The following is a 25,415-nucleotide window of genomic DNA, read 5'->3' as shown; positions in this document are numbered from 1 at the left end:
GGCTCGTCTCGGCCCGCTTACTGCCAGCACAAGGATGTGGCATCGGTACTTTGCATCGTGCAGGAAGGGAAAACGCTCTGTGCTCAGCACAGCCTCCTCTGACTGCCTTCTCCCTCCCACTGAGGTTTCTCTGGCCGCTGGCAGCTTCCTGCAGGCCGTTACGGACCTGCACCTCCAACAGCTCTGATGCAGCAAGAGCAGGCTGTGCTAAGCGAGATGTGCTTCAGTCTGGTTGCAGAGCTGGAAGAAGAGTTGGTGCTTTTTGAGCTCGAGTGCAGCAGGATCCAAGCTGAACTTCAGCCTCCTTGCAGGAAGGAGGGATACAGTGGGATCTGGAGTGTGGTACTGCATCCCTAGCATGAGGCTGCAGAAGGAGGGAGCAGGGGAAGAGTGGTGGGTTTTCCTCCTGATGAGGTTCAGCACGGAGACCTGGGTCGGGGGGGGTTACCCTGCCTTGCAGGAAGGTGACAACACCTCTCTGCCCCCAGGAGCAAGCAGGGGGCTCAGAGTGAGCAGGGCAATCCCAATGGGTTATGATTCAGGTGGGATATTAGGAATAATTTATTCTCCAAAAAAGCAGTGATGCAGTGGCACAGCTGCCCAGAGGTGGTGGGGTCACTGACCCTGGAGATGTCCCAGAGCTGTGGAGATGTGGCACTGAGGGTCATGGACAGTGTGCACAGTGGGGTGGGTTGGGGTTGGACCTGGGATCTCAGAGGTCTTTTCCAACTATAATGACCCTGTGATTCCTTTGGGGCAGCACAAGGCCATGACAAGCAATGGCTCCATTCAAGAAAACCAGAGAAAAAATTTATTACTTTTCTTTATAAAATATCTCCAATAAGTTATATAGGCAAATAGTTAAATTAAAATAAATTAACTCCACTCTATGCTGTCCACAAAGTCACACTAGGATTTGTGTTTGAAAAAATATGCCCTAGATCTCTGATGAAAGATTTGAAAAAAATATATGCTTGGTGAGGAGAAAGGAGAAATCTGCAATGGACAGGAGGGGTTAAGGTGCGATGCTGAAGCTGCCTGGCGCCGGTGGCATCTCCCACCCAGTTAAGTGCTGAGAGCATCCTCATCGTCGCTCCAGTCAGGAGGAGCATCCGTCCCAAAGTACCGATCACCAAAGTTCCCTATGGGGAGAAGGGAGAGAGAAAGCTCTGAAGAGCTTGGGACTGGCCCAGCAGGCGAGGAAACAAAACCAGGTTTATCTGACAGCTTGCACGGTGCTAGCATTTGTGTAGCAGCAGAACTGGAGCAGCCCGGAGGCTGTTTTAGCACACTGGGGACTGTTTTAGCATGCCATGGCAGGGGTGTTTCCTGGCACAGCAGAGGTGAGGATGGAAGGACGCAGTGAGCTTGTTGAGGACAAGCTTCCTCCAGGCAGCAGTTCAGGGAATGAGGCACAGAGCTGCCCCAGCTGCCCCAGCCCAGCTTCTCCACCAGGAGAGGCAAAGGGTCTCTCAGTAAAACAAGGGCAGACTAAAACAAGGCTGAGCTGCTGGCAATCAGGGCTTCACCGCATCTGGTGAGCAGACCAGAAACACTGAACATTCCTCCTCAGGTACTCACCAATGCCAGGGATGATCCGGAAGAGGTCATTCACCTTCTTGTCCACAGCTGTGGTGATGATCTTCACCCGGGGGAAGGCGTAGGCAACCGAGTGGACACCCATCTCTGCCATCAGCAGGGAGAGGAGGAAAATCTTGTCTTCCGGGACGTCATGATCCTGCAGGAACAGCATGGAGTGTGTGGGATGAGCTGTGTTATGGTCCATACTCTGGCACTCGGAGCACTCGAGGACCTTCCTGGAACCACTTTTTGTCCCTGGGTGTAGGGTTTGGTGGGTATAAGACCAATGAACCACCTACATCTAAGCTGTTACTATCCTAGGAAGGGCTTTGTCAACGCCTTGGAGACATTCCAGGTCTTGCTGTGACCCTCAACACCCCCCTTTAGAAGGCTCAGTGTTAATGCAAGGCCCTCAGCAGGGCTTTTGTACACTGCCTGGGGCAAAACCCCCCCCTTGCCCCCACCCACCCGATACCCTCCATACCAGCAGCACCCGCACGGCCATCATGGCTGCAGCTCCCGTGGAGACCGTGCAGTCCATCAGGATGACGTGGTCCTCACTGATGTCCTTCGGCAGCCGCAGGTAGTGGAGCTGGGCAGGGGGAGAGACAGGTCAGCTCATGGCACTGCACAGGGGTCCGTCCTCATACAGAATGGAGGCAACAAAGCAATTCCAGCTCATCTTTAGGAGGAGGGAAGGGTCTTTCCACGTCCCCATCACTGCAATCTGAGCTGTTAGTGGGGCCAGGCACCGGTGCAGACACCAAACCAGCCCTGTGTGCACACATACGCTGGCAAAACCCACTTCAGAAGCTTTTAAAGCCTTTCCCAAGCACTCACACCACACCTAAGCCAACCCCACGTGCATGCCCGTGGGCAGGAGATGCTGTACCTCCGGCTCGCCCGTGTTGCAGTTGGTCTGAATGAGAATGGTCCCGATGCGGACGTCCTTGCAGACAGCTCGCAGTGCTGGCTCCATGGTCTCACCTGCCCGCAGGATGGACACCCCGGTGATCTGAAGTGAGAGCACCCGGGCAGGTGGGGGCACACAGCATTCGGTTTCAATACTGGGAACCTCCAAAGGGCAACCCCAAAGTGCATCCCCTCCAGCACAGGGTTGTGCTGCACACCGGTGGCACTGGTGGCATCTTTGCCCCATTGACACGAGGTACCAAACTCAGGTTTGGTGGGAACCCCAAGATGCCTGTGGTGTTCCTCCCTCCATGCAGAGGGCTTTTAATGAAGCCCCACCTAGGAGTTTGAAAACACCTTTTGCTCCCACTTACTTGCTTCCCACTGTATGTCCTCCCTTCGTAGTCCTGTCCCTGGGGAGTCTGAACAGTGCAACTCTGCAAAAACCCCATAAGAAGCATTACCACAGTGGCTCTCAGTGAGCCCTGCTACCAGGGAGCCAGGCAGGGGCTGATTAGGAAAGCTGACCAGCCCGTGGAAGCTGAGGTTGGACAAAACCTCATCACCAGGTGCAGCCTCTGAACCCACCTGGAAAGGGAGAAACGAGAGCGCGTGCTCGATCAGCAACCGCATCAGCCTCTTGGAGTAGAAAATGAACTCGTCCCTGCTGGTCTCCTTGTTTCTGAAAGGCAATGAGCAGAACTCTGGGGACTCGGGAGCCCGAGGCCAGCTGAGCCCACCCAGCCAAGCCCCCTCTTCGCCCCAGGGGCCGCGGTGCCACGCCGTTACCTGATGATGGTGTGCATGCCCCGCACCTGAGGGGTGCTCTTCAGCACGCTGAGGGTCTGCGGAAGGGGGTGGTACTGATGGGCAGAGGCCAGGGCGGCCCTGAAACCAAACACAGGGTCAGGAGGGCTCCGGGGAGGTGCCTGAAGGCCGGGGCACAGCACACGGCCGGAGCCATTCTCCCAGATGTCAGCTCTCAACGCAACACAAAGCCACGTGGCCAAGCCCAATGAGCAGCCAGCCCTGCCCAGGACCTTCTGAAGGGGCAGGGAAGGGGCGGTCGGTGCAGCCCCAGGACGTGCCCTCCCTGCTGGGTCACTGAGCCACGGCTGACCCACTGTGGCTGAGAGTTTCCATGGAAAACAATATGAAAACTTCCCCCTGCTCAGGAAGGGGACCTGGCGGTGGGTCCCCCACTCAGTGGTTGAGGAAGGGCCGTCACAGCAGCCTCTGCCCCACAGGACAAGGGCTGGGTGTGGGGCAGGAGCTCAGCACTGTGATGCCATCCCCAGTTCCCCCAGGGCAGTGCTGCAGTGGCGGGCTGCAGTAAGGCTGCTTCAGAGCACATCCGGCCCATTCAGGGCTGGTCGCAGCGATGCCAAATTGGGAACAGCTTCAAGACTTTGCCGCTGGACGGGGCTGGCTTTGTGTGAGTCATCTCCACATAACTAATAGGGTTGGGAGCTATTCTTGGATCAAGGGAACACCGTTCACGGGGAAGCGCACAATGGGGCCCCATTAGTCACCTCTCTACTTGAGAGCAGCAGTAATGAGATGAAGGTCACATCTCTTTGGCTTCCATGGGGCTGGGCAGGATGGGCAAGTGCCTTTGTCTGGGAGGAGGGCTGGGGTCACAAAGCCACGCATCAGACCACAAACATGCCATGGCCACAGCTGGGCAGGGAGATGGTGGGGAGGGGGAGAAGGGAGCCATCAGATGGAAGCAGCAGATGAGTAAGATTTCAAACCGAGCAGAAACCTGGGTTAACTGCACACACAAACAGGCACACAAGCAGAGAGGAAGAGAAAGATGACTGGGTAGGAACGGAGGAGGGCAGGGCGCAATGGCGTGAGGCCTCCAGCCACCATGGGATTACAGAATGGTCTGAGTTGGAAGGGACCCTTAATGGCCATCTGATCCAACTCCCCTGCAATGAACAGGGACACCTGCAGCTCGATCAGGTTGGCCAACCAACGCCAAATGGGACATTCCCAAAGCCTGGGGGTGTCAGGGCTCCTTCTGGCCAGCAGTCCCCCAGTGCCCTGCACCAGCCCAGCGAGCTCACTCCGTTAGTCACCAGAACTCAGGTTAGCTGCCCTCAGAGCTATGTCCATACCATGACCGCACCGCAGCAGCACCGCGTGGCTCTGCCCCCTCCTTCCTGCCACCAACCCCAGCCTGGGGATGGGTCCTGGGGACACAGACACCACCCACAGCCCTGCCTGACCCCTTTGGCCCTGGGGAAGATGACCCACATGGCGTGAGCCATTGTGCAAGGGGCTGAGCCCTGCCTTTGGCAGATGCGGGTGCCTGCTCCCACTGCAGAGCCCGTATGCTCTCTCATCCCAAACTGCTGTCCCAAAACCCAGCGCAGCCCTGGGTATCGGGGCATGTCCCTGAATTTGCAACCTCTCCCCCCGTCACCACCACCCCATGCAGGAGGGCAGCTCCATGTGCCCTGAGACCCAGCTCCCGCTCCCACCTCCTGCAGCAGCCCCAGAACACCTCCCCTGCATCTCGAGCTGTCAGCAACCCTTGGGGAACGCTGTCAGCAGCTCCTCACTGCACCTTCTGCACCTCCTGCAACCCCCGCGCAGGGCTGGGTACGGGATGCAGCCCTGCTTCTTGGGATGCTGTTCAGCACCATCACTTTTAGGGATGAAGATAGAGACTTTTGGGTCCCTCCCACCCTTTTTTGACCTGTGAAGCCCCAGAGAAGCAGGACCCCGTGTGCAGCCCAGGTTAGTAGCACGCTCACGCTGCACGGCCCTGGCCCCAGCCATGCTGTTAGTGTCACACCCCGAACGCTGCCAGCAGTGGAGGTCTCCTCACATATCCCAGCGTAGCTTCCTCTGGTCACCAGGTGGGAGGGACATTCGGGGAGACAAGACGGGAGACACCAGAGTTTTAGGGGAGAGGGACAAACAGAACATGAAATAAAGGAAAAAGCACTGGCATTAGTCAAAGGGGGGGAAAAAAAAGTCCCAGTGGATCGGTGGTTCTTGGAGCTGCCCAAGAATGGCCGTCTCCATACAGACCCCAACGCCCCTTCCAGGGTGACCAAACCATGTCACCTCTGCTCCCCAAAGCACCAGTTCAGCTCCATGCTGAGCCCCATCTGTCACCGCAGGGACACTGTCACACTGTCACACCTTGGTCCCATCCAGCACCACATTGCAGGGCTTCCTGATGCCTCCAAAGCCATCGGGCCCCGCAATCCCAAACCATGTGCTGGAGCTGAAGCCTGCACAACCTCCACCCAGTGTGCACACAGCGGTGCCCACCTCCTGCAGCCTCGGTGACTCCGTAAAGCCCAGAGCAATGCGAACAGTGGGAGAAACCCAGCCCTGAGCTGAGCATCACCAGCAGCTGGGAAGACCTCGAGGACCTCCAAGGCCCCCCCTGGACCAGATGTCCATGTAGGGAGCTCACACACCATACATGGACACGGGCACAGCAGATCATGCAGCCACCAGTGATGCTCCCACCCTCTCCCCAGTGAGGCGGCAGAGCATTCAGACAGACGGCCGTGAGCACGTCAAGAAGACATCTCACTTTGGAAACTTATTTTTTCCCCCCAGAACAAAAGGTTTGAAGGTAAAAAAAAAAAAGAAAAAAGAAAAAAATAAAAAGAAAAAGGAAGAAGAATAAGAAAGGAGAGAAAAGGGGTGGCCATCGCTCAGGAAGGCTTCAGGGAACATCCTCGGTTCTTTGTTGAGCATGCTATCAAACAGGAAGCAGACAAGAGACATCCAGCTACAAAGGAGTGATGCAGTCAAGGCATTTCAAACACGTACAGCGGCTGGCTTTCACAGCTGACATTTCAAACAAGGGCTATCAGACTGCGCCACGGGCTGATATTTAAAGACACAATTGGCAAAGGGCATGCCAAGCTGATCCAGACCTTGGGAGAGGAGGGAGGGAATCGATCGGCGAGGGAAAGTCAGCTGAAACGAGCAGAGGCTCCTTGAGCCAGGCTGATTGCTAAAACGGGACAGCAAACAGGCTGCAGGTGCTGCTGGGCACCTGGCATAGTGCAAAGGGTGGGTAATCACAGCTCCAGCACGTGTGGTTAAATAAGTGGATGCAATGATCCCAAGACCTGAGCTTCACCCTGAGAGGACGCAGAGCAAAGTGGAGGCTGCCAGTGGTGTGGAACAGCCCGTAGGTCTGGGGCACTGCTCTCTTTAATCTCCTCAGAATTCACTCATCGCATAGAATCACAGACTGGTTGGGCTGGAAGGGATCTTAACAACCACAGAATCATGGTATTGCAGAATGGCTGAGTTGGAAGAGATCTTAAAGCCCACCCAGCTCCAACTACTCTCATGGACAGGGACACCTCCCATAGACCAGGCTGCACAGGGCCCATTCATGGCTGTGGGCACCTCCAGGGCTGGGGCACCCACAGCTCTCTGGGCAGCAGTGCCAGGGCCACACCACCTCACCATGAAGCATCTGAGGTCAGGCAGTGGCACATCAACCTGGCGCATGGGAAACAGGAGGATACCTTGAGCTGGGGCCAGGTCTGAGCATCCAGGTTCTGTTCAATGACCTGGCTGTGTCCTCACAGCCAAGAGACAGTGACACCCACCAGCACTCCAGGAGCATCAATGGATTTTCACAGGATATTTTTTCTAAACTTTCTAGCAAAGGCACAAATGGGAACCAGGAGCCACTGAACTTAAAAACTTAAAGATTTCCATGGCCGTGGTTACCCTGGAGGTACTTCTGAAGGTCAAAGTCATTTCCCTCAGCTGGCTGTCATTGCACTGCTCCATATGCGGGCTTTAGGGAGCACGAAAAGTGCAAAGATCACCTCTACTGAGGGCCAGATTTGATTAAAGAAGAAAATCAGTGGAGAGAAAGGAAATGTGATATGGGTATGTCTTTCTATATGCACATATATATACACATGTGCTACAGAGCAGCTTCCCACCTGAACCTCCAGGCACACGGGGGGCTTACAGATGGCACTGAATGGAAATGCCAGGTCCCAAGGCCTCCAACGAGCAAGCAAAAAGAAACAAAATAAACCATCCAGTTGCTCAGTCTGGGAAACAAATGGCTTGAGCAGAAGTAAAGAAGAGACCCTTTTCCTGTTCATCTTTGGTATTTTGAAAGCTTTTATGTGCCAAATTTAAGTTTTTGGGTTACTTGCCTAAGTGTCTCCATAAAACAATGGGATCTAAATGGAAACCTGAGTGCAGTAACCTGCTGCTCTGCCTCCTACACAAATACCTGTGAACCCAGCTGGCTGCCTAATGGAAAAATCTGGATCCAAACGCTGGAGGGGAAGTAAATGGCTGCATGCTTTAGAGCATCCAGCAGGGCTTGGAAGGTGGGTCTGAACGTTTGTCTTATGGAAGGGCAACGGGAGCAGATGCCTGAACGCAGAGAGCCGCTGCAGAGCCTCTCCCACGGCCAGGGACGTGGTGGCCTTACAGGTGGCCTTACACCTGCCTGCAGGTCAGGGTGAGGCCAAGCAGTGCCTGGCATTGGAAATGCCTCGGGCTGCACGGACAGGACAGTTAGGGGCTCTTACCTGACACTGAGTTCACGCTGCGGCAGCAACACAAAGACACAATGCAACCGGTATTAAGCATTGCCAACACCAGGGGCGTTTCAAGACAAAAGAAAAGGAAAAATAGGAATATTTTCCTGCATTCACATGTAGTTTTTTTCCCCTTCTTCCCCTCCCCAAAGAGATGCCAAGCCCCGGCCAAGCCCTTGCTCTGGCAGGAGCTGCCGTGTTTGCTGGCTGCAGAACTCCCAGGGCTCTGGGCTGAGCTCTGTGTCCTAGAAGCAGGGTTTAGATTCTTGCCAGAGTGTATTGCTGTAAACTGGGGAGGCCAGAAAGCCCTGGCTGCAGGGAAGCTCCCACCGTGCCCTAGCACAGGAGCAGCCATCCACTCTGCAGCCCCAGATCACCATCACCTGGGGCTGCTCGGAGTTCATCTGGGGCTCAGGAATTTCTGCAGGAATTGAGCTCTTTACTTATAAAGCCATCAATTTCCCAGAGCATCACCCTGAGCATCGTCACATCTTCGACATCAAAGCTATGAGTAGGGTGGGAGGAAGGTGCATGGCTCAGGGATGGCAACATATAACTGTGTCCTTTGGTGGATGGGTCCCAGGCTCAAGGCCCAGAACCATACAAAATATGACTCTCTGTGGTCAGCAGTGGGGAAGGACATGGCTCAGGCTGTGAGTAAGCTGTGGCAAAGCTTTGGGTTGTGACACCCATGGGCTGCACCCAGCACTGAAGTGGAAAACAGAGCTCTGGACTGGGAAGGCTGCAGCAATGGCTGCAGGGAGCGAAGAGGAGAAGCCAGAGCCAGAGAGCAGAGGTGTTGGAGCCAGGCAGGATGCTTTGTCCCTGCATGGCTTGCTGCCCCCAGAGCACTGCACTGCAGTGTGTGAGGTGGGTTTGTTCCCGGCGGAGCACCGGGACACAGAGAAGCAAGGCACAGAGTTCATGGGGCCGGAGCCAGGACATACCTCCTCCAGCTGGCTGTGCACGTGCTGGACGATCAGATCAATGGCCACCGTGTTTCCACTCCCTGGAGTCAACCAAAAGCAGAAATAAACAGTGAGGTGTGGCCATAGTGCCAACCTCCCTGCCCTGCTGCAGAATCCAGAACCTGCTCTTGTTAAACTCCATGCAGTTGATGACTGCCCAGCTCTCCAATCTGTCTACGTCTCTCTCTGCAAGGCCTCTCCACTCTTAATGGTGTCAACAGCTCCTAATTTAGTGCTGTCCCTGGAGGTGTTCCAGAGCTGTGGAGATGTGGCACAGAGGGACACGGTCAGTGGGTACGGTGGGATGAGGTTGGACTCGGGGATTTGAGAGGTCTTTTCCAACATTAATGATCCTATGCTTGTCAGCAAGCTTGTTCACAACACTTTCTATCCCTACACCCAAGTCACTGATGAACTGGGCCTAAAACAGAGCCCTGACGGAACCATTTAGCATAAGGAGCGTGGGGTACCTCGGGGCACGACGATGTCGGCCAGCCGCATGGTGGGCTGGATGTACTGGTCGAAGGCGGGCTTCACAAACTTGTTGTACTGCTTGATGACTCCCTCGATGTCACGGCCACGCTCACTGATGTCCCTGCGCAGGCGGCGCACCAAGCGGATGTCCGAGTCCGTGTCCACAAAGATCTTCAGGTCGAGGAGCTGGAAGGAGAGCAGCGGGAACGAATCACACCAGCTGAAGCTGCAGCCAACCCCAAAACCCATCCTGCTCCAGGACCCGCCCTCCGTCCACATGCAGCCCCAGCACTTCGGGGGATGTCGTTTCGGGGGGCTGGGATCCCTGCTGCTTGCCCTTGGTTGAAGGATGAGAGGAAAGAAAACTGCTTGGGGATGCACTCAGCTGTCCACTGGAGGTCATCGTTGCTCCAGCAAAGTGCAGTACAAACGCTCCCTTGGCAGGGAAGGGAACTTCCTAGACTGAGCTTGGCTATGCTTGTGCACGACTGTGAGCCTATAGGGTTCTCATGCAGCTGAGCACTCCTCAGGAGTGCCTGAAGTGCTGGACGAGGTCAGCCTGGGAACACCAGGCTCTGCAGAGCATGGCTGCAGCCAGCTTTGCTGCAAGCTGAGCCGGGCAGCACGGAGGTACTTCTGGTCATGTCGATACACCTTTGCTGCCAAGGACCAGGTCACAGCTTGGCTCCAAATTCCTGGGAAGGAATGGCTGAGACATGGCCCTCTGCTCCACGTCTGCCTGGGGCTCTTCCCCTGCTGTGGAACATCAGGATGGGGCATGCAGGGTGGGCATGCAGGCGATGCTGATGCAGCATGGGAAGACAGTGCATCCAGTGCCCCCATTGCTACCAGGACCCCCATTGCGACTGGCACACTCAGTATACCCACTGCAACCAGTACATTCAGGGCAACATGTACACCCAGCTGCAGGATGGGGCTGCCTCACCTTCAGCAGCTCCTTGTCCGCGAATGCCATGATACCTTCAAAAATAATCACATTGGCACCATAGAGGGTTTTCTGTAGAGGCAAAAATCGATGTGGTTGGATAGAGAATGCGTGCAGAGATACCACACTCCAGGGAAGATGATAACACAATGAATGATCAGCTCCTCTATTTCCTGTGCTTTGGAGGACTTGTAGGACTCAAAGAACTCTCAGTGACACAAGCACAACCCATGGGTTTTCTCCTCCCTGCAGCCTGCTGCCCTTGCAATGTACTGGGAGGCTGTACAGAGCTGGCAGCCCACCACCTCATCCCACGCCCCTCGATGTCCCATACCCATTCCTTCTTCCGGCTGTGGGTGGTGAAGTCGTAGATGGGGATCTTCACACTCTTGCCTTGCTTCAGCTTCTTCAGGGTGGCGATGATGAGGTCAAAGTCAAAGGCATCGGGGTGGTCAAAGTTGAAGTCATTGCTGGCTGCCTGCTCCTGCTGCTGCTTGGTCAGCACCTGGCCCCAAAGATGGGTCAGTGAGCGGCCATCCACTCTGCAGCCCCAGATCACCATCACCCAACTGCTGTGCCACGTCTCCTCCTGCCCCAATGCCATGGGGCCAGGGGAAAGCAGGAGGATGCTGCCTCATCCCCACCACGTTTCCCCATCGGGCTGGGTGGCCTCACCTTGTAGAAGGAATCCATGGAGAGCAGAACCACCCAAGGGACATCCAGAGCCTCGATGATCATGGTGGCCACCGTGGTCTTCCCAGAGGCGCTGCCCCCTCCCAGACCTGCCAGAAAGAAGGGATGGGGCTACAGAGCCCTGACCTGCCTCCAAGGCCAGCTCCGCCGCACCGATCGCAGAATGCCTTGCATTGGAAAGGACCTTAAAGACAATGCAGCTCCAACCCGTTTGGACTGGATGATCGTCTCCAACCATCACGACTGTGTGACTCCACAATTCTGAGGTTGTGGGAGCATGGCGATAGCAGGAACCCTCCCTGGCTCCCCCAGCAGCACCAACAGCCCAGCGGTGGGACGCAGCCACCCATGCCCACCTATGACAAAGGCCTCCTTGGACTGCGTGCCGTGCTCATTGTACCAGGGCGGCCGCCCGGCAGTGTAGATGGTCCTTTTGCTGGTGCGCAGCAGCGGGGGCTCCGACTTGCACTGGCTGGTGGTCCGCTTTCGGGGCGGCTTGGAGGAGCCCACCGCCGGGTACAGCCGGTCCAGCGACTCGGCGCTGCTGTTGCTGGGGAGAAAGAGGGAACGGTGGGTTCAACGAGCACGGCAACCCCACCTGCAACTCTCCATCTCTGCCCAAATCCCATCCTATATGGGGCTGAGACCCTTCAGGACCATCTCATGAGCTTCCCAGCACCAGGCAGTGGGGCTGCAGGCAGGAACGCCCCTCCTGGGGCTGCGGAGCTGCTTGTGCCCACGTTGCTGTGCGGGCTGCAGCCGCTGAGCGCTCCCTCTTATCTGCGTCAGGAGGGAGAGGAGCAAACGGAGCCCAGAGCTGGCACTTGGCAGCAGGACACGGCGGCTGCGAGGTGATAAGGGCAGGAGATAAGCTGTGTGTGTGCACGGCCATGGCGGAGTGATCGACACCCAGAGCCAGAGCTGCTTGTCCTGCTTCTCCATAGCCAGCTTTGAAAAACCAGTCTTTTTCTCCCCAAACACCCACGGGACACAGAGGTGGGATTGGGTAGGGACAATATTTCTGCCAGGTCTGAGAGCTCCGGTGCCAATACGTACAGCCTGGCTGGGGCTTTGCTGCCTTCCTCTTCAAAGGGCTTAAACTGCAGGGTTTTGCAGATTTTGTTGGGTTTTAAGCTGTTTCAGCATTAAGATTAGTTCCCTTCCCTCCCATGGCCCTTTTTAGAATAATGCTAGATAATGACCAAAATTTCAGACCGGCCATCTGTGTGTAAAGCTGCCCACAGCTCCCACTGCAACCAGGGCATCCACTCTACCAATGCAACCCAGCCCTCTCCAGCACCAGGAGCTCTCAACCACCGCCAGCATTACCCGCTCAGCACCTTCTGCTCAGAGCTGCGCCCCTGCCAGCCCCCAGCCCATGAACATCCCAATGATCCCAGCATGGCAGTGGCACAAGTGCTGCTCATGCTGCCCCATCCCGCAGCGCTGCAGGGCTGCCATCCACGTGCAGTGTGCTCCTGGACCCAGGGAGCCCTAATCCTATTTCCAGAGTCTCTCTGCTTTGCCTCATCTCACCCGCACCCTTATGGACTTCTATGTAAACTTTGCACTCCGCCTCTCAAACCAACGTTCCCATGATTTATCTCAGATAAGCAGCACTGAGCGACCGCACTGGAGCTCTGCAAAGGTCACAAATTCCTTGCGTGGCCTCAGGGCGGCTCCGACCACCTCCTGCTCCTCTCCACTCCCCATTTCCTCCTGTCCCTTTCCACCACTCAGGGCTGCACTCCTGACCCGGTGCAGAGCCTGGGCCCTATTAATAGCAGTGCCCGCAGCGCTGCTCCGTGCACCAGGCGGATCCTGCAGGAGGGCTGCAGTGAGGGCAGTGCTGTCCTTGTCCCACACGCAGCCCTGCGAGGCCCTTCCCTCCAAGCAGCATGACAACAGGACAAGGTAAATCCAAATGGAAACATCCCCCGGGGTGGGGAACCTTCCTGCAGAGCCCTGCTTGGGGCTTGGGGCACCCCGACCTCCTCCTGGGGTTGGGGATCCTTTGCTGCCCCCACTGCCCGTGCACCCCCTTCACTTTGCTTAGAGATCCCCAATGTGTCGGAGGGTCCCTTGCGCCCCAATGCCCACTTCCCATCCCCTTTTCTTGGGAAAAACCCTTAACCCTAACCTCAAACCCACCCCATAAAGGGGAGCTCACCTTCCCGCGGGTGCCAGGGCCCGGCAGCCTGAGAAGCGGACGCTGCCGTAGGTGGGGGGGCTGCTCATGGTTGGGGGCTCGGTGCTGCTCGGTGGGGATGAGCCATACAGGGATGGCCCCAAGTAGTGCGGGGGGCCCGGAGCCAGGCAGCACAGGAGGGGGGGCACGGCGCCGGGACGGGAGGTGCTGGGAGCTCAGCGTGCATAAGAGGATAGCTTAACGCTGAGATTATGTTCATTACCTGATATTAATAGCACTGGCTTGATTAAAGAAAAAACAAGGGGGGGGGGGGCAAGGGTGACACCTCCTCTCGGCAGACAAACAACCAACTGCCGGACTCTGGCTGTTTTGGCTGCATTGGGCACTCAGAGCACGGGGCCGCTCAGCACGGTGAGCGTGGGGCTGGAGGGGTCCTGGGGTGGGGATGGAGAGGGGGCACTGAGGGGCTCTGAGCCTCCCACAGCCCACGGCGTTCGGCTCAGAGCCCCTCCGGCTCCATGGGAAGAGCCACAGCGGTAAACAAGTGCGAAACTCAACACCGGCACTAAGAATAACGCTGCTCGGTCGGGTCCCGGCCGCCCGCTGCCCGCCCCCCCGCCCCCCCAGCATTTCGGCAGCTCTGAGCCCAGCGCAGGGGTTGGGAACCCAAAGGTTCGTTCTGCAGTGCTCGAGAATCAGCTCCATGCTACGCCAGGTGACAGCGGGCACAGCTTTGGGGACGCATTCCTAGTCATCAAATCACCCCCGGCACGGGCAGGTGACAGCTCCGAGGGGCACTGGGGACAATGCAGGCACCGAGCAGGGGAAGGTCTGGAGATGGGTCAGGACCTTCCTCCTCCTCTTCCTCCTCCGGGGACATGGGGACCCTGCTGTCCCCGTGCACAGTGCTGTAGGACAGTGCCAATGCCACGTGCAGCATGGGATGAGCGCGGGACTCCAGCAGTGCCAGCACAGTGCTGGGGATCCGGGGACAGCGGGATCCGGGGGTGCGTCCCCAGCGCCGCAGCCCTGCAGCCAACTCCCCTTCCCATCCCTGCTCTGGAAAAGCACACTCAGAAGTTAAGAATAAAATTCTCTTCCGCAGCGATTTCTATTCTTTCCCAAAACAAAAAAAAAAGAAAGGGATCAGAAACCGGAACGCAGCAGTCCTTGCCCACGTGCCATCGTCCCCCATCGCGCAGCCGGTGCCTCTCCCGCCTGTGTCCGACAGGGCGCAGCACAGCCCGCATCTCAGCCCGCGTCCTCAGCTCTCGTGCGGGATGAACGGTTCGGGATTTCATCTTTTCCTACCAGGAGGTTTCTAAAATCCCACCCGCGGCCTCGGGACACGAGGACGGGCCGCAGGAGCGGAGGGCTCGGGCTAAAGAAGAACTGAGGCCGTCGCAGGGGGAAGAGATGGGGACGGCCTGAGAGGTGCGGGATGCGGGGCTCTGTGCGGGACGTGGGACCCCGCTTCTCCCCGGGAGCTCGGCGCCGCTCCGGACCCTCTCGCGCCCCGCACCGCTGCCCACGGCCGCCGCCCGTCCCAGCGGAGCAGCCCGCGGCCGCTGCGTCACAACGGGGCTCGCGGGAACGGCGGAACCACGCGCCGCCGGACCGCGGAACGCCGCCCGCGCCGGCCGCCCCCATCCACGGCCCGGGACAGCCGCAGGGCCGCCACCCGCAGCCCCGCCCGGCGGGACGGGCGCAGGAAGGGCCCCCGATCCCCGCGGCGCTGACTCAGAGCCCGACCCACCCGGGGACGCGTTCCGCTCCGCGCGGAGCTGCGCGATGGCGGTAGGAGCGCGGATCCATCCGGCCCCGCACCGCCCGTACCTCGCGTCCGCCGCCGGGGCCGCCTCGGCCGCCGGGGCCGCGGCCATAGCGCTGCCGGGAGAGGCCGGGCGGGAGGTGCGGAACGGGGCCGGGAGGGCGGAGCTGCCGCGGGGATCTCCGGGACTTGTAGTGCGGGCGGGGGATGCGGGGACGGGCGGGTGCCGCGGACGTGCAGAGGTGCGGTGAGGCTCCGCCGGGTGCTGTGTGCACAGGTGGGTGCTGAAGGGACCGGGGAGGGGATGGGCGAAGCCGGGGATGCAGATGTGCGCCTTCCCACCTGGGAGCCCCGCAGAATCATAGCATCGTAAAATGGCCCGGGTTGAAAAGGACCGCAACGATCGTTGAGTTTCAACCCCCTGCTATGTGCAGGTCGCCAACCAGCAGACCGGGCTGCCCAGAGCCACATCCGGCCTGGCCTTGAATGCATCCAGGGATGGGGCATCCACAACCTCCTTGGGCAGGGCTCCTCCGGGATAATTCGGTGCTAACAGCAGAGGGAACACAAGCAAGGAACCCCCCCTTGCGAAGCTCCGCCTCATCACAGATGTCATCACCCACCAAACAACGACGATGACCACAATAAAAAATCAATAAACATTTATTCGATACAGCTGCTTTTCATACATACAGTACATGGAGTGCTCCCTCCCCGGCGCTGATAGCTGCGTGCTGCGGTGCTCTGCAGCTGAGGATTTGTCAATGATTAACAAAAGAACGGATCTGCACAAATCGGGAGTTCATTATAAGATAGTTTACTGTTAAAACAGATTTTTTTTTCTTTTTCTTTTTTGCAAATAAACACTTTTTTTTTAATATATATATTTATATATTTATATATATGGTTACAAGTGATAAATTGAAAATTCTTAATTTTTTTTTAATTTTTTTTTTTTTTTTATATTTTTTTCCCCAAAATACACTTAATGCACTAATAACTGGCATCGACTGACAGAGACATTCGGGTATGCCGTGGGATGGGTGCTGTGAGGAGAGAAAGGAAGGAGCAGAACGGGCCCGGCGTTGACGGGTGGAGGGGGACAGTGCTGCTGGGGGGAGCAGGGCTTATGGCACCATGGGGATGGGGGGGCTCCTTCCTGCCCCCCCTGTGCTGTCAGTGCTCCATGGCGTGGGTACCGCCGGTGCTGGATGCTGTCGGAGCCCTTGCTGGGGTGGGCTGTGTGGAGGGATGGGTCCCAGCCCCACGCACGCAGGTGTAGCCCTTATCCTGAGTGATGTGCGGCTGTGGGAGGTGTGAAGATGAGTTTTGGTGCTGCTGCAGGTGCAGGATGTGGGGCTGTGGTGCCCAGGAGCAGGGGATTCCAGCGGGAAGGGGATAAGGAGATGCTGAGCTCACCGTATCACACCCACCTCAGCTCTGGCTGCTGGTGCTGCCCCGGAGCACCCAACCAGCACCAACCCAGCACTGCTGCTTCTGGCATTGCTTTGGAATGGGAAATCAAGGTGCCCAGAGCAAAGCAAAGCGAAGCAAAACGTTTCTCTGCATTACTAGGATGGTGCTGGGGCAGACCTGGGCTCAAGGGATGTGTGCTCGCTCTGCCCCAAAGCTCCGGGTACCAGCAGCAGCTCCCTGGGGCTGCCTCCAAACCCAGCCCTGCCCATTACTGACTGGGGAGGAGCACCTCCCTGCACTTCTATGATCACTCATAGGTTGGTTTTCCTTTTTTTTTTTTTTTTTTTTGCCTCAACCGTTATTAAGAAAGCAATGGGAGAACATATTCCTCGCTGAATAATGATGACTGGGGGAAAAAATACCTTCTAAGGGGAAATAACCCAACCCTGCAGAGTTCAATTCCTCATAAAAATGTTCCTTTTCCCCAGGGATCCATTTTCACACGGGACTCAGAGGTGCTCCCCAGCCAGCTGCAGGCTGAGAGCACAGCCTGGTGCCAGGAGCACTGTCCCCGTACCCCGACCCATCCCCAGCTCCCCTCTATCAGAGCACCCTGCAGGGCAGGACGCCGTCCCTGCTCACCTCCCTCCCTTTTTGCTCAGCTCTGCCTTTTGCCCCTTTCTGCCGCTGTCCCCATCTGCAGCAATGCATCGGTGGGAAAGGATGTGAGCTGTTCCCAAGCAGGGGATGGTGCCGAGATGGGTTGTGAAGAGCAGCGAAGGAAACCGAGGGCTGAGATTTCAATCAAAGTAAAAGCAGAACCTCTTCTCCTTCAAAGGTCGCCTTCCTGAGCCCCGATGTGGGGAAGAATGCAGGAAAACCAGAATTAAGGTTTTCTGCTCTGTTACCGAGAGAAAACCACAGCGAGACGTGTCCACAACCCAGGGACAGAGGTAGCCTGGTTCTTGTCCGCACAGACACATCTCTGTCTGGGGCGCTTCCTCCAAGCCAGGTGTCACAATGACACCAGCGTGGGAATACAGACACAAAATAAAGCCAGGACGGCACAACGCCCTGCACTGACCCTGCCCCAAGGCTTGGCTTGCAACGTGCCCAGCAGTGGGGACTCACCCGAAAGCAGGACCCATGATTGTCACTTGATGCTGACCCCGTGTCCCCATTGCACACTGCCCGCAGCCCAGCACAGAAGCTGGGTGACCAAACACCTGCTCCCCCAATCCCAAATCAGCATCTTTGGGATGAGGACCCCCAAGTGCCCTCAGGCACCGCTCTGCCCCACCGCACGCCCTTCCATCCCTCACCCTCACCACGCTCACATCATTCTGCAACTTTCAGTTAAACCCACGAACCGGACCCATCCTGCAGCAACCCCTCTCCCATCGACTCTAGCACCTGGGCGCCGTCCCCTCCTCGTGCCATCGCAGAAGCCCTGCACCACACACGTTTCAAGGCATGCCTTGCTGATGCACGGCCCCACGCAGCCCAATGCTGCAGCAAAAAGTGCCACCCAACGTCCGCTGCCAGGCCCTGCTGTCCCCTGCCCCTTCCCACCTCTCCAGGCTGCCTGCACGGGACGAGCACCATTGGGAACACCGTCCTGGGAGGCTGCAGCCATGGGGGTCCAAGAGCAGGTGGGGATCCAATGCGGCTCTGCTGCTATTGCACTTTTCTTTTGCTCAAGCATCACCAGTTTTGCGCAGAGGTGGGAGGTCGGGAGGGGACGTCAGCAGAGCCCCCCCCGGGCATGGGCACAGCCTCAGGGGTATGTACATGGGCAGAGGGGGCGAGAGTGGTCCAGCTTGCTCAATCCTGTTTGTTTTCCAGTGTGAAACAAGGTCCATGATTTGCTTAAAGTGGTTAATTGGTATTTTCTGTCTTTTTTTTTTTTTTTTGACTTTTTTTTTTTTTTTAAAAAAAAAAAAAAAAAAAGGGGGAGCGAGAGAAGGGTGGGGGAGAGGAAGAAGGGGGGGTGGAAAACTGGGAGCGACCCCCACCCTGTTACCCTGGGCTGTAAACGAATCCTTGCAGATGAGTCTCTGAACGCTCACTTCTCGGGCACCTTGCTGACTCCCCCCTTGCGCTGGCTGGGGGCTTTGGGGCCACGCTCATCTCCATCGGAGCTGCATCGGGAGCCCTCCCAGTGCTCAGGGCTTTTCTTGTGATTAGTCTTTGCTGCCACGCTCTCTTTGCTCTTCAGGGATGTTTCTAGAGGCCTCTCCTTGGGTTTTCTCCCTCTTTTCTTCCCGTTTGTGCTTTTTTTTTTTTCCTCCTTGCTGGATGAAAGCTGCTCCCTGTTTTTCTTTTTCCGGGCAGTTTCTGAGGAGGTTCGGAACCAGTTCTGTGTCCACGGGGTTACAACAGAAGTGGTTAGGGACTGGCCTTGGGCTGGCACCCCCGACCCATATCAGATGAGGACCCTCCCGCCCTCTTTCCCCACATTCTCAGCCCCCCGTACCCCACTGCTATCACCTCCCTAAGGGCACACAGGCTGGCATCAGCCTCTGGGTGTTGGGGAGACAGAGCCCCTCAGCCTGGGATGCCAAGTTGTGCCACGCCACTACGTCACCACTACTGATGGGAGCTGCTGTGCTCTGCTCCTTGACAGAGAAGGAAACAGCCAGCACGAGTGCATGGCAGGAACCTGAAGTGGCCCCGGAGCTTTCTTACCTCCGAGTGAGCCTTGATGATGTGGTACTTGACCCCACTCTCAGAGCTGAACTCCTTCTGGCACAGCAGGCAGCGGTATTTGCCCACTGAGTGCTCCCCCTGCAAGACAGAGCACACCACTGCACCACGCAGAGCCAACGCACCCCTCCCCTTCTCCTTCCCAGCCAAAGCAGGCTGACGCTCCAACCCAGAAGCACCAGAAAAGAAACATTCATTTCTAAAGCACCAGAACTGCCACAACTGCACCTTCTGCTCCACACGCAGCGAGTGCCGGCCGTGCAGCAGCCATAGCTCTGCTGGTGCTGCACTGACACGGCGTGTGTCCACACGGCCACGTGGGCTCATTTCCTCACTGTCAGCAGATCCGTGATCTACTGGGACAGAGCCCTCAGCTAATTTATGTCCGACAGGCTCACCTAATTTTCCTTTTATGCTGGCGGGGAGATGCAGCCACTGCTGGATTTCTGTCGTTAGAGCCCTTCTGGGGATGACTGATCTCCCGGCTCTGCCGCAGTTCACGACTCGGGGGAGATAATGTGTTCTCTATTGACGAGGGGTTTATGGATGGGCCTCTTCAGGCAATATATCCACTCCGTGGGAATTTCCCCGTAGCTGGCTCTGCGCCGTAAATCTGCAGCTAGACAGGGTTCCCCTTCGGGAGGCAGGCAGGATGCGGGCAGCCTGGCCCCATAAATCCTCACGTAAAGATCATCTTGGCCCATCTGAGGGTGGGGCAGTGCCTGGGAGCCTCCTCCACTCTTAGTGCCCAGCTGTGCTGTGGGCCATGCCAGGCTCACCTGACCTGGGCGGTGCAACTGTACGCTTACAAAAAATGTTCTTCCAACTGCTGGCTGCTTTCTGTGCACAGCACCGGAGCAGTGACAACAACGGCAGCTGGAAAAAGGCTCCATTTTCTCCCAGAAACCATTTGCTGGTTCTGCATGCCAGCAAAGGAACTGCTGCAGCCTCCTGAGCTTGCACTTTTATCCTGGATGAATACCGCTTCTTCTGCCGGATCTCTGCAGCCCATTTTCTAAATGATCTCATTAGGGGCTGATGTGCCAGCTAGTGCTGGAGGAGTGCTGGAGTTTGTGTTTTTAATAACGATGGGGTATTTATTGGAGCTGCCTCCTGGAAGCTACATTCAATGGAAGCTGCAGCTGGAAATGTTTCAGGGTATAAAGCTTTATGAGCTCTTACCCAGTTCCCTATGCTGAGCACTCCTCCTGCAGTGGCTGCAGGCAACCAGAATCCCACACCAGGTGCTGGCCCCGGCCAGAGATGAGCTGGGAGCTGCAGGAGCTGTGCAGGAGCTGCTGTGCGTTGTTCTGGGTTTGCACAGGAGAGCTCTCCTCCAAGGCTCGGGTTTTGGCTCAGTCCTCTCTATGACTTCTGTCGGGCAGGACACGACACCATGGCTGCGGCTGTGATCCTGCCCAGGACGGTGCTGGGCTCTGGCTGCAGCAGTGCCTCAGCTGAGCAGTGACATGTTGATGGCAGCGTGTCACTCAGCCCTCTCCGCAGAGCTCACGCCCTGCCTTCAACCAGGGCACTGCAGGCAGCTTCCACCCCTCCCAGCGCTGGCTGGAAGCCACAGGGATGTGGTCACAGTCCTTTAACCCATGTCATTGTCCCTAGGAATGCTACTCTCAAATGAGCCGTGGGCATGGAAGGACAAAACCAACCCCACCACCGAGCCAAACCTGTGAAATGAGGAACCTACCTTGTTGCAGTTGGCCAGGTGAGCTTTCAACCCCGAGACGCTGGAGTAAATGGCTTCACAGCACTGCAGAAACAAACAGAGGAGGGTTTTTGCCATGATCCCTCATCTCTGTACTTTCCTCCATCCCACGTCCAGGAGCCTGCTGTGCCAGCAAGGCCACAGGTCTGGGCTGAGCAGCATGAGGTTAATGCTCTGCGAGGCACCCAGGGCTCCGGTCACACGTTTCCTATTAGTGCTAATGGGAGTCATGTGGCCACATCCTTCTACAACAAGCTGAAAAATGTCTCCCTTAAATGTCTCCGTGAAAAACGTACATTTGGGAGCAGTCAGGAGGTCCTGCTGGGCTACAGGAGTTCTTGGAGCCACAGCAGACGCTTAATGAAGGAGAGAAATCACCCGGGCAGCAGCATGACCAGTTTCTGAGCAACGTCTTTTCAAAGTGCCTGTGTATGACATTAATTAGGCAGCGCGTCTCCCTCGGCCTTGTGGTAACAGTTTCGTTCAAATTTCCCATTACCAAGGCTTTGTTTCAGATTATAAATCAATGGCCCAGCACGAGGGTGGAGTTCATCTCCCTGCGAGCTCAGGCCAAGGCTGTGCTTTACAGCGAGATGGAGCACACACACCATGTCCTGGAGGCCTTTGCCTATCCCAGCACTTCAAAAAAAAGAAAAGAAGAACATATAAAAGGACTTAAAACCAGCTCCAGCTTTGCTCTGGGAAAAGCAGGTTCTGTGCAGAAAAAGGCTTAGCCCAGATTGTGCGGCCCTCACCCAGTGCTGGTGCTGAGAGCTCCCCACAAGCAGCTCCAGAGCCCAAAGCACACGGTGCAGCCTGACCCCAGTGCCTGAGCAGTAACCATAAGAATGTGACACTGGTGGGTTTTTGCCCCCCAAACTCCCCCTGCCTCCTGCAGAGCAAAACCAGACTGGCCCAGAGAAGAGAAAAGGTGCTCACATTATTGGGACAGTTGATGTGGCCCTTCTCCTTCACTTCATTCTTCCAGCTTTCCAGCAGCCTTGGATTCAGCTTTGGAAGTCCTGGCCGGGTGTAGTTGAGCTGCAAACAATGGGAGATGATTACTGGAGTGGCACGCACCGGTCCCATCCTTGGGAGTCCTTGGGCAAAACCAAATGGGTTTTGCCCTCACCATGGCAGTAAAGCGAGGCCAAAAATGCTTTGGGAAGCTGCCCTACAGGATGTCACCCCCTGGGAGTGGCTCTCCTTCCACCAGTGAAGGGAGAGGACAGCAGGAATAGCAGGGCAAGAACCGTGGCCACATCTGTGTGGTGACAAAAGTCTCTTGTGCTCCCGCTCCCTGCGCACATATCCCATTGCTGCATGGAGCCAGGCCCTCTGCTATTGATGCCCTGTGTCACAGCTGCCCTTCGGCCATGTTTCATAACCCACAGAACAAACAGCCCTGCACACTGGGCACAGGGGATGATGCCAAGTTTGAAGAGCCTCCATGGCTGCCTTCCACCCATTAATGAGCAAAGCCTATTAAACAATGAAAGGCTCTTGTGTCTCTGCCTCTCCTGGCAGGGCAGCTCTTCCCAAGTGCTTTTAATTACTACTTTATTAGTGACTTGGATGTTTAGCACAGCGGGCTGGCCCTTCCCACTCTGTTTCTGCATGTTCAGCACACACAGGAACAGCTGTGGCACCTCATGCCCAGTGCCCGCCGTGGCACACGGCCCTACCTGTGGGTATATGCTCCATGAGGGCTGCAGCACAGAGCTGCCCTTGGCCAAATGTGTGCCAACAGGAGCTCTGCAGGGAGGATGCTGATCATGTCCTGAACTCCAGCTTGCTCGGTGCCAGAGCATGGCAGGGTGAGCTTACAGGTCGCAATGAGTGGGTGCAGGTACCTGGGCAGCTTTAGGGCCATGCAGCTCTATTGGCACACTGATATATCCCTGCTTTCCAGAGAGGAGACGTGGACAAACCACGCATGCAGAGAAGTGCAAACCCAAGCTGTTTCATCCAAGTGTGCACATCAAACTCTGCACTCCCGCTTCTGACAACGCAGGGAGGTGGCTGGCTGTGTTTCTTTCCCAGTTGTGACTTTTCCTGGACGTGCTGATAAGCAGCAGATTTGCCTTTGTCCAGCTGGGTCAGCCCTGAGCGTGCAGCTCCAAAACCTCCTCCTCCTTGCCACTGAGCCTGAGGTACCGGTGATGGGGAGGGTTGGCTGTAGGTGTTGTCACATCAACCCAGGAGGTCCCTCCTGCCCTCACCTCGGCACGCAGCCAGAGAAGGGAGAAGGGGCAGAGGGACTTGCGAAACGGCGGTAAGGACGTTACTAAGGATGGATGTGGAAATATGCCCCAAGGCCTGGTGTGCTGTGGTTCTGTCGTGCTCTGCAGCCACGAGGATGCCAGCAGAGCTCTTTGAAGTGCTGGGATGGTGCTCGTCAACTACTCGGGGAAGGCAATGCCACCTCCGGGGGAGAACACAGGGCTCCCTTTTTGTCATTGATGCTGAGAGCTGGGATGCCAGCCGGCCTCCTTAATTAAAAGCCAATCAATCCCATGAATGAGCAAACATTAATGGTAACCGCACACAGCCCCAGCTACAACCTCTCCCTCTGTGTGTCCCCAAGGAGGAGGTGGGGGGGATGCTCAGAGATGCGGATTCCGCTGCTCCGGATCCCACTGCAGAGAAGAATCCCTCCCCGCTCCGCTCCAACAGGCACTGCACAATAACATGCAAATCCCATGTCTTCCCAGGGCGCTGCGGTTCTAGGAATGTCAAAGCCATCTTTATGTCTCTATTAAGAAGGAGCCCCAGGCATGGAATATTTTATTTTCTACCATTTATTTTCCTCAAACAGCCCGTAAGTGAAAATCTTCATGGCCAAATCATTAAACGACTACAACTGGTTTTGGCCACGGCCCATCTCCCCTGAACAGTTGAAGGATGCTAGGGTGGGAAGGCTCGTTCTCTTTGACTGACAGTTTTATTTAATTAACTTTCATATTTCCATCCTCTCTGCTCCCTAGACAGCTCTCCCCTTCCCCAAAATATATTGCAACAAATGAGAACCATGTGTTCTGCCTTGGCCCCAGCCAACATCTTCCCCTTGAACAGACTTGCCGCGGTACGGGGTCCTCAGCCCCTTGGATTGCCCCGTGCTCCTGCCCCGTGGAAACCACAGCTCATTCCATCCTGGAGGCAAAGCCAAAGCACAGTCGGCGGTGGGCTGGAAGCTGCTGCAGTGCACAGGGCAGCTCTGCCACCCAGCCAGGGCTCTCAAGAGAGGGCAGGGAGGAAGGACAGGTCCCCATGTGGTCCTCACCCGACCTTGCACTGGGATCTGGCTCAGCCCACCACTGAGATGAGTTTGCACGGCTCAGCCCACCTCCAGGACTTCTGCAGGGATTGCAGAGCCGTTGTGTTGGGAGATAGACCTCAGCCAGATTTTTCTGGTCTAGAATGTATTCTGGTTCCAGTATGGGATTTTCTTAAAGACTCAAGCCCGCAAATGACTTTTGCCCTCCAGCTTTCAAACTGGCCTACACCAGCCCTTTGCTGAGAGCACTGACTCTGCCAGCACTCACAGCCCTGGCCTGCCTGGCCATGTGTGAGATCAGCCTGGCACCGCGGTGCCATGCAGACCCCATGCCATGAGCAGACCCCAAAGGCTGGGGATGGGGTGGCTGTGTGCCCCCCTCTCCCCCTCCCTCCCACCACATGAACCCAACAGCTCTGGCACAGAGCTCAGCTGGGACCAGACCTTCCCTTCTCACTGCAACCAGAAATGAGGCACCCCACCTGGAGCTGTCACCGATTAATAACTCATTAACCCAGCAGTCTAAAGCAACTTGAGTAGAGCAGGCAGGCAGTTCCCTCCAGGAGCGAGCACAAAAGCAAACTGTTCCCTAAAGAGTCCAGGAAGGACCAGGGTATGGGGCCAGAGCTCACTGTGGCAAAAAGACATCCTTCCCCTGAAAACCTCTGAGAGCACAAGCTGTTTCACAGGGATGCAGAGAAAGCATCAAACCATGACCGAGCAGGGTTTCCACAGTGTTTTATCCCATCTCACCTCTTCTCTACGGGGCTGCTTCTCTGAAGCCAGCCTCCAAAAAGGGTCAGGGCATTCCCTTGCAGACAGGGATTGCAGGGCCCAGCCCAGGTGGTAACTCCCAACCTCTCGCTCCTCCTGCCCAAAGCTGGAATCCTCCCACAGCAGCACTGGGGCAGAGTTGAGCCTTACAGCGGGTAGGTGTATGGTACAGTGGGTAGGGTGCTGGATGGCTCCAGCGAAGGCTAGAGGAGACTCAGAGGATCGGCAACATCTTCATGGAGCTTCTGAAAGGGGATTTTTCCCAGAAAAGCAGCAGGGGTGTGTCCTTCCCCATCTGACATCCTCAGCAAGCGGCCGTTGTGAAATACCCCATCTGTTTCAGCTTATCCAGAGGCAAATAAAGATCAGCGCGAGAAAATAAGACTCCAGTGTATATTTAGAAGTGCTGGATTTGGTTAGTGCAGAATGAAGGCATTGCAGGGCCTGGGATCTGAGCAGCAATC

At 56.5% G+C, this 25,415-nt stretch overlaps 2 protein-coding genes and 1 long non-coding RNA gene across 15 annotated transcripts in view; 1 reads left to right on the top strand and 2 right to left on the bottom strand.

The window, feature by feature from the left end:
- Positions 1 to 788: 788 nt before the first annotated feature.
- Positions 789 to 15,557, bottom strand: UCKL1 (uridine-cytidine kinase 1 like 1). 3 transcript variants are annotated; one of them, XM_085241912.1, is made up of 15 exons: positions 15,121 to 15,557; positions 11,492 to 11,685; positions 11,118 to 11,224; positions 10,777 to 10,947; positions 10,443 to 10,514; positions 9,493 to 9,682; positions 9,002 to 9,063; positions 5,333 to 5,352; positions 3,283 to 3,381; positions 3,082 to 3,175; positions 2,868 to 2,930; positions 2,474 to 2,596; positions 2,066 to 2,173; positions 1,582 to 1,738; positions 789 to 1,142 (listed from the first exon to the last, which is right to left on the bottom strand). In XM_085241912.1, exons 1-15 carry the CDS (start codon positions 15,165 to 15,167, stop codon positions 1,066 to 1,068), a joined length of 1,584 nt encoding a protein of 527 aa, XP_085098038.1. In that variant the 5' UTR covers positions 15,168 to 15,557; the 3' UTR covers positions 789 to 1,065. The 3 variants fall into 3 exon arrangements, with proteins under 3 accessions (XP_085098038.1, XP_010720686.1, XP_003212090.1); XM_010722384.4 differs by lacking the exon at positions 15,121 to 15,557 and adding an exon at positions 13,306 to 13,521; XM_003212042.5 differs by lacking the exons at positions 5,333 to 5,352; positions 15,121 to 15,557 and adding exons at positions 8,046 to 8,062; positions 13,306 to 13,517.
- Positions 12,797 to 18,775, top strand: LOC109370757 (uncharacterized). 2 transcript variants are annotated; one of them, XR_014887801.1, is made up of 3 exons: positions 12,797 to 13,049; positions 13,623 to 13,695; positions 14,390 to 18,775. It is a non-coding gene; the product is annotated as an uncharacterized LOC109370757 (long non-coding RNA). The 2 variants fall into 2 exon arrangements; XR_004161852.2 differs by lacking the exon at positions 13,623 to 13,695.
- ZNF512B (zinc finger protein 512B) overlaps positions 15,703 to 25,415 on the bottom strand; it is a 30,517-nt gene continuing 20,804 nt past the window's right edge. For all 10 annotated transcript variants that reach the window (XM_085241908.1, XM_085241901.1, XM_085241905.1 and 7 more), the window contains 4 exons: positions 21,840 to 21,941; positions 20,883 to 20,945; positions 19,160 to 19,258; positions 15,703 to 18,830 (listed from right to left, as the gene is read on the bottom strand). In XM_085241908.1, the coding sequence (XP_085098034.1) occupies positions 18,537 to 18,830; positions 19,160 to 19,258; positions 20,883 to 20,945; positions 21,840 to 21,941 (558 nt within the window). In that variant the 3' untranslated portion in view covers positions 15,703 to 18,536. The remainder of the gene's footprint in view (positions 18,831 to 19,159; positions 19,259 to 20,882; positions 20,946 to 21,839; positions 21,942 to 25,415) is intronic.

Source organism: Meleagris gallopavo, chromosome 22 (genome assembly GCF_905368555.1).
Source record: "Meleagris gallopavo chromosome 22, MGAL_WU_HG_1.1, whole genome shotgun sequence".
Classification (NCBI taxonomy): Eukaryota; Metazoa; Chordata; class Aves; order Galliformes; family Phasianidae; genus Meleagris; species Meleagris gallopavo.
The sequence above is the reverse complement of the archived record's forward strand: the minus strand, read 5'-3'. Positions and strand labels throughout refer to the sequence as shown.

What these genes read in the sequence shown, in the direction of transcription:
- UCKL1 (XM_010722384.4), bottom strand. Translation starts at nt 13,373, where the DNA reads ATGAGCAGCCCCCCCACCTACGGCAGCGTCCGCTTCTCAGGCTGCCGG. An exon ending in CAAGGAGGCCTTTGTCATAG is followed by an intron (nt 11,225 to 11,491) that starts GTGGGCATGGGT and finishes TCTTTCTGGCAG; the next exon opens with GTCTGGGAGGGGGCAGCGCC. An exon ending in TGGCCGTGCGGGTGCTGCTG is followed by an intron (nt 1,739 to 2,065) that starts GTATGGAGGGTA and finishes CTGTTCCTGCAG; the next exon opens with GATCATGACGTCCCGGAAGA.